The 14,118-nt window shown below is 38.6% G+C and overlaps 1 protein-coding gene across 8 annotated transcripts in view; it reads left to right on the forward strand.

Annotated features, from left to right (window-relative positions):
* Positions 1-2,028: 2,028 nt before the first annotated feature.
* EGF (epidermal growth factor) overlaps positions 2,029-14,118 on the forward strand; it is a 58,991-nt gene continuing 46,901 nt past the window's right edge. For 5 of the 8 annotated variants that reach the window (XR_009725715.1, XR_009725714.1, XM_061355210.1 and 2 more), the window contains exons 1-2: positions 2,029-2,679; positions 11,755-11,886. Coding sequence is in view for 6 of the 8 variants with exons in the window: in XM_061355210.1 (XP_061211194.1) it covers positions 2,553-2,679; positions 11,755-11,886 (259 nt within the window). In the remaining 2 variants the exon portion in view is untranslated. The remainder of the gene's footprint in view (positions 2,680-11,754; positions 11,887-14,118) is intronic. The other 3 variants (XM_061355212.1, XM_061355209.1, XM_061355211.1) reach the window with 1 other exon arrangement.

The following is a 14,118-nucleotide window of genomic DNA, read 5'->3' on the forward strand; positions in this document are numbered from 1 at the left end:
TTTGTTCCTGTGTTTAAACCATTCCTATGCTCCTAGGATAGTAAAATTAATGACTTTATTAATCATTCTTTACCTGACTGCAGTGAAAGGATCTCTTTTTCCAGAAAATATCATTGTGGTATTGGTGTGTCAGACAGTTCTGTCTTCACTATTACTTTAGAGAAAAAAGAGAAATTCTGGGGCATGCCTCTCCTGTGTTTTGATTAAAGGCAAAAGGAGGAAAAGGATTGGAGGGGTGCTGATGGTTTAGAGATTAAGGGAGTTGTTCAGAAACGACTGTGTGTAAATGAGAGACTAAAACATCATGGGTAAGGCATAAATTGCTTCTGGGTTTTAAGAGGAAAGTGAAAGCTTTTGTCTCCTTCAGTGAGTTTGTCTGAGTCTGCCCTGGAAGAGGTCAGGGCTGCGCTGGGATGGCCACCCTCACAGTCTAGCAAACACTGCTGGTGGTTGCTCACAAAGAAGTGACACATTCCTTTTCAGCTGTTTAGGTTGCCAGCTCCCAGTTTGAACACTGAAGAAAACTATGTGAGGAGGAACCATTGGCTGCAGAATTAGTAAAAAAGGTTCATGTGGAACGTACCACAGCTCCTGGGTAGGACCCTGTAATCCTAGATGGGATGGCATTATACCGTGTTTTCACACTGGTTGCCCTTTTGTATTCCAGAGGACTGTTTGGGGAAGCAAATGCTGTTTGGCATGAGTCTAGCCCTGCATAATTTACATTGCTGTTATTGTATTTTATAGCATGCAGAATAGAGACTCAGTTCTGAGCAGAGTATATGGAAATGTGGCTGCCATTTGTCAGTCCAGATTTAATTGCATTAGCTGTAGCAGTGGTGAAGTAAAGAAACAAGTGAGTGTGCCTGAACACAGGCAGAAACATCAAGAAACAGTTGCTTTTAATGGAGCTTGGCCCAATTTATAATTAGGTTTCATGCTTCTTATTTTCTGACAGTGCAAATCTGGACTCATTGATTCAATCAAATACTGGGGGGACAATTCCTGGATATGGAACTAATACAGCTGTAGGTTACTGTCTGATGCTGCTGCTGTACCCAGCTGTTGCATTAGTATTTATTTCAATATAACACTACAGAAATTAAAAACAAAAACAAAAAGGGGGGGGAGAGGAGGAATTAAAAAGTGACAGAACCAGAATGCCTCACAGTAGTTAGCTCAACAAAGCCTGGCACAGTAAACCATTTAAATACCTACTTGAATCTCAGCAAATTCAAAATTCAGCAAATCACTTACTCTTGTGCTCTAGAGCTTTGCAGTTCTGGGCCAAAAGACTGGAAGAAAGGATTTTTTCTCAGTACTGGAAGAATTATGAGCTTGATGCACCTAGAATTTCTCTAGTTTATAAACCTCAGCAAAACAAGTGCAAAAGAGCACTGCATCACAACAGCAGCTTTTTACATCACTGGTGTGTGCACATAAATGACTGCAAGACATGAGATGCAGACTCAGAAGACACTGCCCCCATCACGGAGAGCAGGTATTTTCCTGGAGGTGCAGAAGGGCCAAATTCAGACCTGAGAGAGATGGTTGCAACTTCTTTGAATCAGTATTACAAACGCACACCCTAGGCCTGAACTTCACCTTAAGCCAATTTGAATTTTCAGTTGAAATGTATCAGAGAGACCAGAAGGACTTTTTTTTTTTTTTTTTTTCCCCTTTTTGCATGGAATGTTTTGATGACCAAAGTTTGTTTCTGGTGGTAAAACACATGATAATATTAAAATGAATGCTTCTAATCATGATTGAACAGACATGGTATAAACCTGCCTACAATCTCGGAGAAATAAAACTTAGCTGGCATGCCTCAGGTAGTTCTCAAGCAGGAGGGGCTGCTTTTCTAAATAGAGTTTATTTATTATGTGTGGCTGGGTATCTGCATTCTGGCTCAGTTCCCTGTAGTAAGGAGCTGACCACATTACTATTTGCAAACACAGGGTTCACTCAAGTGGTACTAAAAAGAGAAGAGGTGGGGCAAGCGGAGCTTTAAAAAGAAAAGAGAACTCCGTCCAAGTTTGCATGCAAAAAGCAACTGCGTTTTGGAGAGGGAAGGTACCTGAAGATCTCGCTCCCTGTACTCTAGTAAAGGCTGTGGTGAAGAGTTTTCCAAATCTGCTGCTTTTAAGATTTAAACAGCAGCTTTGCTTGTTGCGAGGAGGTTCGCAGTGATCCTTGCTAGCATTGCTTTTTAAGCTGTGTTAATTTTGTGGCAAGAGTGTCAGGCATTTCATACTTGGCTTCCAAAAGAGAAAAAAAAAAAAGTAAGAAAGGCAAGAGGGAGAGAAAAAACCCGACGAGTGTGTGGAAGAAATCTCCCAGGAATTTCTTCAAAGTTGTGGTCAGACACAGTAAGGGCTAAAGTGACAAGAAAAGCAAGGCAAAGATAAAACTTGGTATTGTGATAAGATGTCTGAGTGTAATGTAGGAGATTGCAGAAACCTTTTGGGACTACACATGTTCATCTTGCCCTGGATATGACTGATTACAAGCTAGTTTTTCTCTAGCGACAATTCAAACCCCCCCTCAAGATTATGTTTCTCTTCCTTGTTGCTTTTTTGTCAGTGGTTTTTAAAATTGGTTTTGTCAGCCTCTCAGCTCTGCAGCACTGGAACTGTCCTAATGGATACAGATTGAAGACTGAAAACTCTGCTTGTATAGGTAAGTTTCCTGGCCATTCACAAATTAAGAGAACTGTATTTGTATGCTCTTAATTGAACTTTATAATTTTCAGAGTTTTTTTACAGATTGCTTGTGCGTTGTACTGGTAGAGCTGATAAATCAGGCTCTCGATACCTTTTGCTTGTCATAATGAATAGAACTAATTTTATTTAGTTGTTCAAAAATCAGTCACTTCTCTGTGATTTTCTTTCTCAGAAAGCAGGATAAACTTTTATATGATCATTAAGCGATCTAAACCGTTCCCTAGTTACCAGAATTCACTGACCTATCTTTACTGCATCTGCATTTTCAATCCATGTGCGTGCTCATATTCATGCTTCTGTATACGTATAATTTGTATATTTGTGTATATTTGCATTTCTATATGCATATAGAAAGTATTTTAATGATTATGTATTATTATATACTTAGATGTGGGCTAGACAACTTTGAAAACTGTTCTTTCTATGTTTATTGGTGCATGTAGATATGTGTGGTTATATTTAATAATATTTTTCATACAATACATGAATCACAGGCATTTGATACTGTAGTACTAATGTCTGGGTGAAATGTATGACTCTAATATTATCATAATCACCTCTACTGATATGGAAGTGATTATATTAATGGAGGTAAAATACCGGTTCCTATTCTTTGCAGAGTGTAAGCCAAAGAATGTCAGAACCCTTCTCACTACCTTGCTACTTTAAAGTCCACACAGTTTTAGAAAGCCAGAGCCAATGAAGTGGGCTTTGCAGTAAGGAGATGAGGAAGCACTCTGTAAGGATTCAAGCAAACAGACCTAATACATGGAGTTAATGCTTTTGCCTTAGATTGCTTGGGCTTCAGAGGCTCTGACTCAGTTCTTGACATGATTCCAGTAAATTAGTAACAGGTGCCTCCTCTGTGCATTCTGCCAAGAAATGCCATCTTGTAAGCTGAAAATACAAGTATGCATGTTAAATGCACTTGTATTGACAGAGGAGGAGCTTGGCCTTTTTTTTGTGTGCAAATTATAAAACTGACTGAAGGTTTATCTGAGAGCCAAACACACCTAGGGTGCTTCCACACTGATACTTCAGTTCAAATGAGAAGCATACATCAATTCAAATGAGAAACATACTTCTGAAGCTAATCTCCTTGCTGCCACCTCTTACTATGCATGTCTTCACACTATGGAGCTCTCTCAATGTGTACAAACTGGATTCCCTTTAGGCCAACCTAAAGCAAAAATTGTTCCCATAGGAGAGCATCTATCATCTGCACTGTTGATGGCCATTTGGTCCATGGGACCAGACTAGACCTGGTTCTCCATAACCTGAACCTGAAATACATACAGTGTGCCTGTCATACCTTCAGCAACTGTTGCACCTTATGGATTCAGTACTATGAGTCCACACCATTTGCTAATATGTACATAGCTTCCACAAGCTAATTATGATGTGCATTGGTTATGACTTCTACATTATTGGTTTGCCCGATTAAGAGCTCATGTACTATGAAAGAATCCTTCTGACATGAAGGGAATTACTTGGCTATTGTTTAACGAGCCAAAATGCACTCAAAGTACTGACATTTAAAAGGCTTCAAAGATGTATTTTTTTATTCCAGTTGACATATTTTGCATATTGTTGTACTAATAGAGACATAACCTGTCCTGCATTATGTTTTTTCTCTTGAAAATTAGACACATTCAGCTGCTGTATGAATGAGGGTAGCTCTAGGTAAAGCACCAAAACGGAATGACATCAAACTTTGAATAAAACAAAGTTCATCAAACTTTGCAAGAAATAGTAATAGAGGTCTTTTGTAAGAATAATAACTCCTGTGTAGCCCAGACCATTTTTCTTTAGAGGAAGAAGGTTGCATGTTTTCACTGGTGTTGAAGAAACATGGGTTATTTAAAGGTAACTGAGTCCCCTGTTCTGACATCAGCTTAAAATAAATGATTAAATCAAGATGGCAATGACAAAAATTGCAAAAGTGCTTCCAATCTACCATAACTTGCTGTTAAATAGATACGTTCATTTACCAGGCCAGTTTTGTTCTGACCTAATGACCTGTCCTCCCATACTTTCTGTCTTACAAACTTTGCTGTTGTGCACCCCTCTGAAAGGCCTCTTCTCTCTTGGCATACCAAGTCAGGATCCAAATAATCTCTCTTAAAATAGCTGTATAAAATTATGTGAGACATTTAGGGTTAGATTTCATTATCCTTCCACAGGATGAGAAGGTCTTTGATCTTTGACTATCCCTAGAAATAAAAGGAACTAATTAAGAAGTGAGCTATTTAGCAACGTAAGAAGAGGACGACCTAGACCTTCATCCATAGTGTCAGTATGGAAAATAAATCTAGAAAAGCCTATACACTTTCCAGTAAGTATGGCTTGTAACAATTCACTAACAGCAGACACCTTTACAGTTCATAGTAGTCCTTATGGCTGGCGGGATGCCACCCCAGTCACAGACGATAAAGAACATTTTACAATTGATATATTTATTACAGCTCACCAAGAATGTTTGCCAAGCTACAGTTCAGCTTGCTGTCACTGTTCACAGTTCAGTACTATGAGTCATGTCTCCCACTCACCACTTTTATGCCCACTATTACCTTCAAAGCCTGCCTACAGCTTCCTACCACTTGCTTCCACTGCACCCTCTCTCTCACATAAGTAATGAACTAGAATATCATAGATCCGGTCTTCTGGTCAGAGCATGACTTGTGTATCCAGCACACAGAGTAAAGGACAGGAGGAATCTGTTCCACCAAAGCATCCTTCAGTCTTATATTTCATGTCAGAATTTCACCTTTGATTAATCCCCTGTAATGCAATGGTCTCTAATTAAAAAGATACCCTAGCACATCTCATCTTTCACTGATTCTATGTTACACAGTCTGGGATACACAGGTGTTATTGTTCCTACAAGGTAATAACATGTTCAAAGTTGGTCCTGGGAGTGGTTTGATTTCTGCATGCATGGTACACCAGAGGATGTGCCTTATGCCTATTGGAATCAGTTGCCTGTGCCTTCCTGAAGTACTCCTTTAACAGAACTATTTTTTATTCTCTCATGTTGTGTAGATGCTTTCGCCACTCAAGACCAAAAAGTTTCCCACATGGCACTGTTTATCTGAAGAACCCCCTACAACAGCCCCTTGCATTATCAGTTTTAGACTAGACATTAATGCCTGTCAGTCTTGGCCTATCCTAGGTAAAGATACTATGTTCCGGATATTGGAGGTGTCCTTTGGTTTCAGGGCTAACTTTGAATAATCACTTTGTCACAAAGGGAGAAAGTTACTAGAAAAAAAAACCAAGCAAACATCAATATTGTTAAAAAGTTTTTGTAGAAGGCAAAACACAACCCACAAATTGAAGTTTTACCTTAAATTCCACACATCTCTACTAACTTCTGGCATTAACTGATTAGACCTTGTCACTTCTTCAGGGCTAACACGCTGCACATTCCTGCAGAGCTACAGCCTGCAATTGAGGGTGACAACTGCAGCTATATAGGTCAGCTTTTTTGGTCAGATGTTTCTTTCTGTGTCTCAATCTTTCCTTCTTTATTTCTTACTGTTCACCACTCTCCTGCCATGCAGCACTGCTGATGAGGAATATTAAGTTATTCCTCTTCGTGTTACATTTTTAATTTACCTTAATTACCTAAATCCTGGCTTCACTTTGCTCCATACAGCCTTCTGAACACATACTGTTAAAACTTCTTATGTTATGTTCTGTGAAATATGAAATGCCAGAACCTCAGAAACTTGCAGTTATCGTTTCTTTGCAAAATTGCATAAGGAGTACTAAGAGGCAGTGAAATGAATAACTGTGTTGCTTACCTCTTTTCGGACATATGGATAAACCTGTTGAGAACCTATTGTATCCCCCTGTATTTCAGAAGAGCTGAGGTCAAGGCATGCTTGTTTCGTTGTTTTCAATAGCTGTCTTTCAGGTAACTCACTTCATATTATACTGCCCTGGGGAAAGATGCTTGGAAATATTGTTACTTAATAGTAGTGAGGAATTCTTGAATATGGGTCTGAGGCCACAGACCAATTCACAAAAAGATTCCCATTGAATTCTCTGGAAAATGGATACAGCTGAATGTGGACAATTATTATCTTTAGATGTAAAAACATATCAAATTAGGAAGGAGACGAATCTGTTACAAGAAGTGACAGAAGTGGTATCACACATTACATGAAGCTTAACCCTGAACAGGGCTAAGAAGCAGACTCCAGGACCATTGGTTAATACTACAAAACTCATTATCAGTTTTGCTCAGTAGAAAATAGAAGATACTAATTTTGTGTTCTGTTTTAAACAAAACTGACTGCTTTCTAGTATCCAGATTGAAACCTGATTTTAAAAGGATCTAGATGATGGTATTTGTTGATGTTTTTCAAAGAGGGGCAAGTGACAGCCTCGTTAACTTCATCTTTGAAAGGCAAGCCAGTAAATATTATGTTGCAAGTTACATGATCCAGAAAGTAGACATCATTTTGTAGTTACTAATTTACACATAGAATTTATTCTGAAGACAAAACCCAATAATTTTTTTTTTTCAGTGCCCAAACCTTTGAGGTCTGAGTCCAGAAGGGTAAAAAATTCAAGACACCGTAGTCCCTTGAGATTTTTTTTTTACCTTTTCTTTTCAAGATATCTAAAAATGCTTTCTAAATTTTATTTCTATTCTAAATTTGATTCTACTTTACACTTGATTAAATCATATGATTGCTCTTGCTGTCATATCTGTGATATGATCACCTCTATGGCTCTGGACTGAAGGAGTTCAGGAGTTGGTAATGACCTTACTGTATTCACACTGTATTTCTTACCACAGTATTTGAGCACTTCATAGCATCTTTGTTTCAAGAATTGTGGGTGATCAGGTTGTGCTTTAAACCTCATTCAAAATCAGAGAGAGAAGATACAGAGCAGTGTCTCATCTATCTTATTGTGGCCTGCTGGTAGATGGAACACGTTTTTCCATTTCTGGCTATCTTGTGCTCTTTGAGATGCATGCTTTTAACAAAATAGATCAAAAGCATGGGCTGCTTTCTTTGTAACCCAGATGAAATTTCATGTTCAATCTTGCTGAAAAGATTATGGTGGTGGCTAGATACAGCAAATTGAATTAATTCCCAGCCCAGATCCAAAGGAGCCAAATTTGAGTGAGGTTATTTGAATGTGTGTATCTGCACATGCATATTTTATGTATAAAATGTATGTATTTGGGGCCATAATGGAAAGCAAGTTCTGGCTCACTGTGGTTTCTCTGTATCCCTGCCAGGCATACTAATGCTTCACCTTCTGCAATCAGAGCATTTCTCAGGACTTTCAATAAAGTAGCATATTTGTATGCAAAGTCATTGAGAGCTGCCAACATCATGATGACATGATTCATCGGTTTTGCTGATTCTCAAGGCATTTTTTGCATAAAGAAGCCTTTGAGAACTGACCAGAACCTCATTCTTCCTTTCAAGGCTGGCTGTCAGGGCTTGCAGACAGCTTTTGTGTTCACTAAGCCGATTTCTTTCACAGGGTAAAGTTCCCACTGGTGGATGTGGTTGCCAGGACACGTAAAACAGCTACAGGAGGATGAAACTCCGTGCTTTGTTTCAGCACTGAGTGCAGGTGAAGGCACTGCTACTTACACCTGATGGATGGTTTTATGATCAGGTTCTCCTAAACCTTAAGAAACAGCCTTCCCTTCTCCCCCTTTCTTTTCTTTTTTTTGGTACTTTAAGCAAAGAAGAGAGCAGAGGACCCTGTTCCATTGTTCGCACCATAAAAGCTGAATGTTCATAGTGCTGTGACATGTTTTACAATACTGCTGTGTCTGTTGGTGTTTCCTGTTTACCTCTGGAAGGGGCATTCTCCGGTGGCTGAGCTGACTGTCACCACTGAACTCGCCTTTTATTGAACCGTTATTCTTCCTCTATAGCCTTTCTTCAGCTGGGGCGATTGCTTGCTTTTCAGCATGGGTGAGAGTTGCTTTATTATATGAACTTTGGTGGGGATGAAAATGGGCAGATTGATAACCCTGAAATCCTTTCTTCAAGATCAGTTACTGGGAGGCAGTGTAAATTCTTGTAGACTGATCAATCAGCATGCTCTTTCTTGGAGAGTCAGTTTTGTACACTCATATAAAGCTAGAAAATCCAGCCTGTAAATAACAGGTCATTGTACCAAGTTACCTAGGTACATAGCTCAGTAATCTGTGCTTGGTTGAAGTATGTCTTCCCAATCTGATCCTGACGTTTTCCATACCTTCACAGTTTTTCTTGGTAGTTAGTTCCCTTAGGGAATCACACTTCTGTTAAAATGTGAACTTAATGTCTAAATCTGATTTCTCTGACTTCAGTTCTCAGCCATCAGTACTTATTAAATCTTTCCTGCAAAAGATTATAGTGTCCTTTAGAAAATAAGGTACTTTTTCTTTATGAAGGTATTTACATACTATGATCCTTCTCCCAAGCCTCTTTCTGATAATCTAAGCAGACAGAGTTCTTTAAGTGTCTCACAGAAAGGCACTTTTCCTTACCTTCAAATCACACTTCTTATCCTTGTTATATACACTTCCTGATTTTCCAGGATCCCTTAGCAGCCAATATTTAAGAAATACAAGCAGTGTGCCAATACAGTCTCAACATTGTTGTACACAGAAGTAGAATTATTTCTCCGCTGTCATTCATTTCTTCTGTGTTTATATGTGTTGTGGTTTGAATTTTCTTACCAAATAATAGCTCTCTCATCAGTGTTTCACATTGCTCTCTGTCTTTAGCAATGTTAGATCTACACAGTCGCCTTTATCACCCGTGATTTCCTTATAGGAATAATATCAGGTTTATTTAAAAAGCTACTATTGTCATAAAAGTACATTGATTGACATAAACTACACTGTAGCCTTTATCAACACAGTCTTATACCTACTTTTGTACTGGTGACCAGATCAGATTATCTGTCTGGCTTAGTCAGCTGGTTAGTGCATTTGTAAACCAGTGCATCAAGGAGAGATGCAAACACTGTCCATACCTGCAGACTCCTTCAGGTCTCTGCTGCTACTGACAGCAGCTGTGACAATGAGCTGAGGTCACCAAAGCCCTCCTTTATGGGCTGCCAAAGAGCTCTGTAGTTTAAATCACATGCAGGCAATGTTAGTCAGGAATAGCTAGTTTTAAATTGGCAACCTGGAGCTCTTGGTTTCTGTAGCCCATTAACAAACTTCTAAGATAGTCAAACCTTTCTATAGGGGATTTGGAGGAGTTCTTATTTTAATGCGGTGGAGAATGGCATGTACATTGCTAGTATGTGTGGGAAAATGTGCTCCTGAAAGCAGATTGCTTGAAGAAGATTGTGAGTTAGAGTACTTTACGGAATTAAGTTGCTCAAAATGCTTCTGCTTTACCTTCATAATCTGTTCAACAGAAATCAGTTGCATGTGCTCTCATTATGTTTTGTACATTGTCAAATTAGTTCTTCTGCTATGTAGAACATAAGGTTATGGGAGAACTCTGAAAACAATTTGGAAACATCACTTAGTCTGTACAGATACATTAGGTGGCTGTAAATTATTAACATTCTTATGAACAACTTTGATACCTGACACACAAGAAGGCCCAAAACATTTTCTGCTACATATAGTTTTTTAAAGGGGTTAAAGAAACAAAGTTCCCAGACCCATGGGATATCAGAGATCTGGTTGCTTGGCTTTCCCTAGAAATTTCATTCTAAGTGCTGGTGTGAGCTGATTAAGTTGCAGTTCCTTGTAGTTATCATGAGGTACCATTTCTGACCTTTGACCTAGGGGAATCCTCACCTAATCTCCTCCTGAAATACTGTGGTAATTTGCACTTGATTCAAATAATCTCAGACAAATTACCCATGGGGCAGCATTTCCATTGCCCTAAATTCTTGATCAGGAATACAGGAATAAAAATATTGTTGTGAGCTATCCTTGGAATAACTCAATACATATATGTAGTTTTGGCTGTGAACCAATGTCCTTTAGTGACTTAATCAATCAAATGTGTCTCTTTAAAATAATTTGTATTGATTCCTTTTTTTTCCTGTATGTGCAAAGTCAGATAACCAAACTCAGAACAAAAGTCACTGACATCAAATAGAACTTGGGGAGGGAAAAAGCTGCTCTTTAGAGCAACCCTCACAGCAGTTATACAAGAAATATACCAGGATGTGGTACTGTCAAATGTGAAGCACCTCAGGAAGTTACTATCAGATGCATTTGTTTTCAGTAGGAACTGAAATTTATCTGAATTTTCTAGGACAATCATCCATGGTAACACCAAAGGGGTTAATTTCTTTCCTATTAATGCAAAATATGCTCTTCAATGGTGACTTTTCTCTGAAAAATAAAGTCCTTAATTTAGGACTTAGTTGTTACTGCCTCAACACCTGATAAAACACCATAAATATGTTAAGTATCTTTTAATTCCTAAAAGCTCTAGCCTACCCTACCAGTTAAAAGCCCAGTTTCTAATTAATTTGCTTGTTGACTTGGCTTGGGCTTGTTGCTGTCAGAATACTGTGAGGGTTTTGGTGTTTTGTATGTGTGTTTGAGATTTGACTCAAACCAAAATGAGCTCACTGTGGAACTCAGTGCTGTGGTAGCCTGTTTGCTGTTTTGCTGTTTCCTAAAGTTTGGTAATTTGTTGGCAAAATTATTACTGTGGAAAGAGGGTAAAGATAAAATGAAGCAGCTGCAGGCAGCATTTGCATAGCAAATGATAATGCAAGTCACAGAAATAGAGAACAAGTCAAGTCTGTTCCCTGTGTTTGGGCAATGAGACCAGAGTGCCCAGACACCAGGAGAATGGTAATTCCCTTGGACACTCTTTTAATGAAAAATAAAATCACTGTGCATTTGACAATGGACAAAACAGTAATTCTGAAACTAATGCATGAAACAATACAGCCATCCTTTCCTTTTTTAATGAAGGGATATTAAATTCTGTGACCAATTTATTATGTCAAGGGTATTCTTTCTCTTTGCTACTTTTGCTAGCTGAATTTTCCTCATCCATTCAACAATGTGTTTCAGATATTGATGAATGCCTTGAAGGTGGTTTGGAAACCTGTGGCCAAACCTGTATCAATGTTCCAGGGTCCTACATCTGCTCCTGTTTGCCTGGCTACACTTTGGACATCGACAAAAGGTCTTGCTATGTGAATGGTATGGTAATTTTCTCTTTTATTAACTAAAAAAGAGCTTTAGATACTTAGGTAGCGTTACTTTTCAAGGAGAACCATGCCTGGCTGGTCCCTACTCACAGTGCCTGGGGTGCTCTTTTTCACTGATGGAAAACTGCCTCTTGTACTGTGTAGGTAAATGGCAAGGCCAAAGTGGGTGTCACAGAAGAGTGATGGTGATGAATGGAAAGTATGGTGGTGGGAAAATGAATGAACTGAAGTGAAACCAAACATGTTACCCTACCCCACAGTGATGTTTTTGCACAAGTGTCTTTCGAAGAACAATCCTACCTGAGGACTTCAACTTTTTTTTAAATGTTATTACTGACATTTGTAGCACCAGGAGAAAATGACTGATTGTTCAGGAGACACTGTGGTGGATAAAGAACATTTATGTTAGATATAAACCTTCCTGTAGGGGGTACCCTAAGTGAAATACCCTCATGTTTTAAAGACAGGAAGCTCTTTAATGCGTGTGTTGTTTACCTGTCCGTTAAACCCTTGATAAAATTAAGACCCAAATCTGACTGGTGCCTCTGCACTAAAAGTTTGATTGTTCGGTCCCTAATCCATTTGCAGCTGTCATTCACAAGTGCCTGATAGGAAATTCAAAGAGTGAAAAGGACAAAATCAAAGTATATAAATGCTCTTAGTCAACTAATTGGCAAAAATGCAGGCAGTACAGCTGCCAAATTCCTGAGAAAAATCAACCTTGTTGCACTTCAACTTTCATTTACCATTTACGTAACGCAAGTCTTCATAGTTTAAGTATTCTCACATGGGGTTGCTCAGTGCAAATAGCAGCAGAAAAATGGAGTCACTAAAATTCTAGAAGCAGCTGTTATAACTCAGTGATAGCTTGAAAATTTAAGATGCAGGAGTCTGTTAGTATAGAAACAAAATTGTAAACAGGAGAAAATGGCATCTTGGGTGCTTGTCAGAACTTCCTTCACTTGGAGAAGTCAAAATTGGTCTCATTTCTCTGCTGTGAAAGGGGTTGAATCAAACAACCTTGCAATCATGATGAAGCTGGAGCATCTGGATAAAATTTGTACAGGTAACATCTGTTGAGTTTAAAGCCCCAGGTTTCATACTAATAATAAAAATATTTAGTTAAAAATTTCCTAAACTGGCCAATAAAAAAGAGTTTAATTTTCAAAGATAAATGTACAAGAAAACCTATGAAAATGTACCTTTGAGTCTTTGATGGCATCCTTACCTGATAAATAGAGAGTTGCTTCTGCACTGCAGGAAGATCATTCAGCAAGTCATTGCACAGGCTTGAAAGCTGTCATTCTGTTGGTTCTATATAAATAATTGCATTTCACTGTTACTTGGCTAGAGCATTACTTGTGCCATGATCTGTTGTTTCAAGCAACTGTGTTAGAAACCCCCAACATTCTCACCACAATCAGATTTCTTTGAATGCTGTTGTTGGTAAATTAAGGAGTAGGCTGTATACCCTCCTTTTTCATATATATATGTATATATGTATATATATATAAAAATGCTTCTGTTTAAAATGAAGGCTAATTGTGACTGGTTACCTAAAAACTAATTTCCTCTGCTACACACTTGGCAGACATCCATGATGCTCAAGTTGCCTAAATGAAAACCATTGTGGTTTGGAAAGGCAGTTAAGGTTCCTAGGGTAATATTAACCTTGCTCTGTGTTGAAACCCTAAAAAGAAACTTGATAAAACCTTGGTAATGTAATCTGCTGCCCCAAACATTCTGTCCAACTAATTACACTTCCATACTTATCACCTGGTTTTAAGGCTACATTAAGACTATTTGGACCATCCTTGTTGCTCATCACTTTAAACCTTAAGCTGGATTTCTAGAGCGTAGGTCATAATTGGAGCGCCTTTCATTTTAACACTTTTTCATTATCTTACTAATACTATTACTCTTCATTCAATTTGAATATAGTTTTTCTCTGGAACAAGTAGCTGGTGTTGAGCTGTAGAAGTTTTATGTATAGGTCTTCTGGTTTCCTTCAGCCGTCTGCATCACAAGAAACTTCCACAGACTCTTGCTTCTTCCTCTGCCCTGTCTTGGGATTTTCAATTTCCCTGTTCGGATAGCTAAACTGAGACTCCAAACCACCTGTCTGTGATAAATTCCTGCTATAGCACAATAGTTGGAAGCAGTCTTCAACTTAGGGATGCATCCATGGCATAATTCTTGCAACATCTGTAGGCAAGCATGCAGT

Source organism: Neopsephotus bourkii, unplaced genomic scaffold (assembly GCF_033783945.1).
Source record: "Neopsephotus bourkii isolate Nb327-2 ecotype Australia unplaced genomic scaffold, CSIRO-AGI_Nbou_v1 NB_787, whole genome shotgun sequence".
Classification (NCBI taxonomy): domain Eukaryota; kingdom Metazoa; phylum Chordata; class Aves; order Psittaciformes; family Psittacidae; genus Neopsephotus; species Neopsephotus bourkii.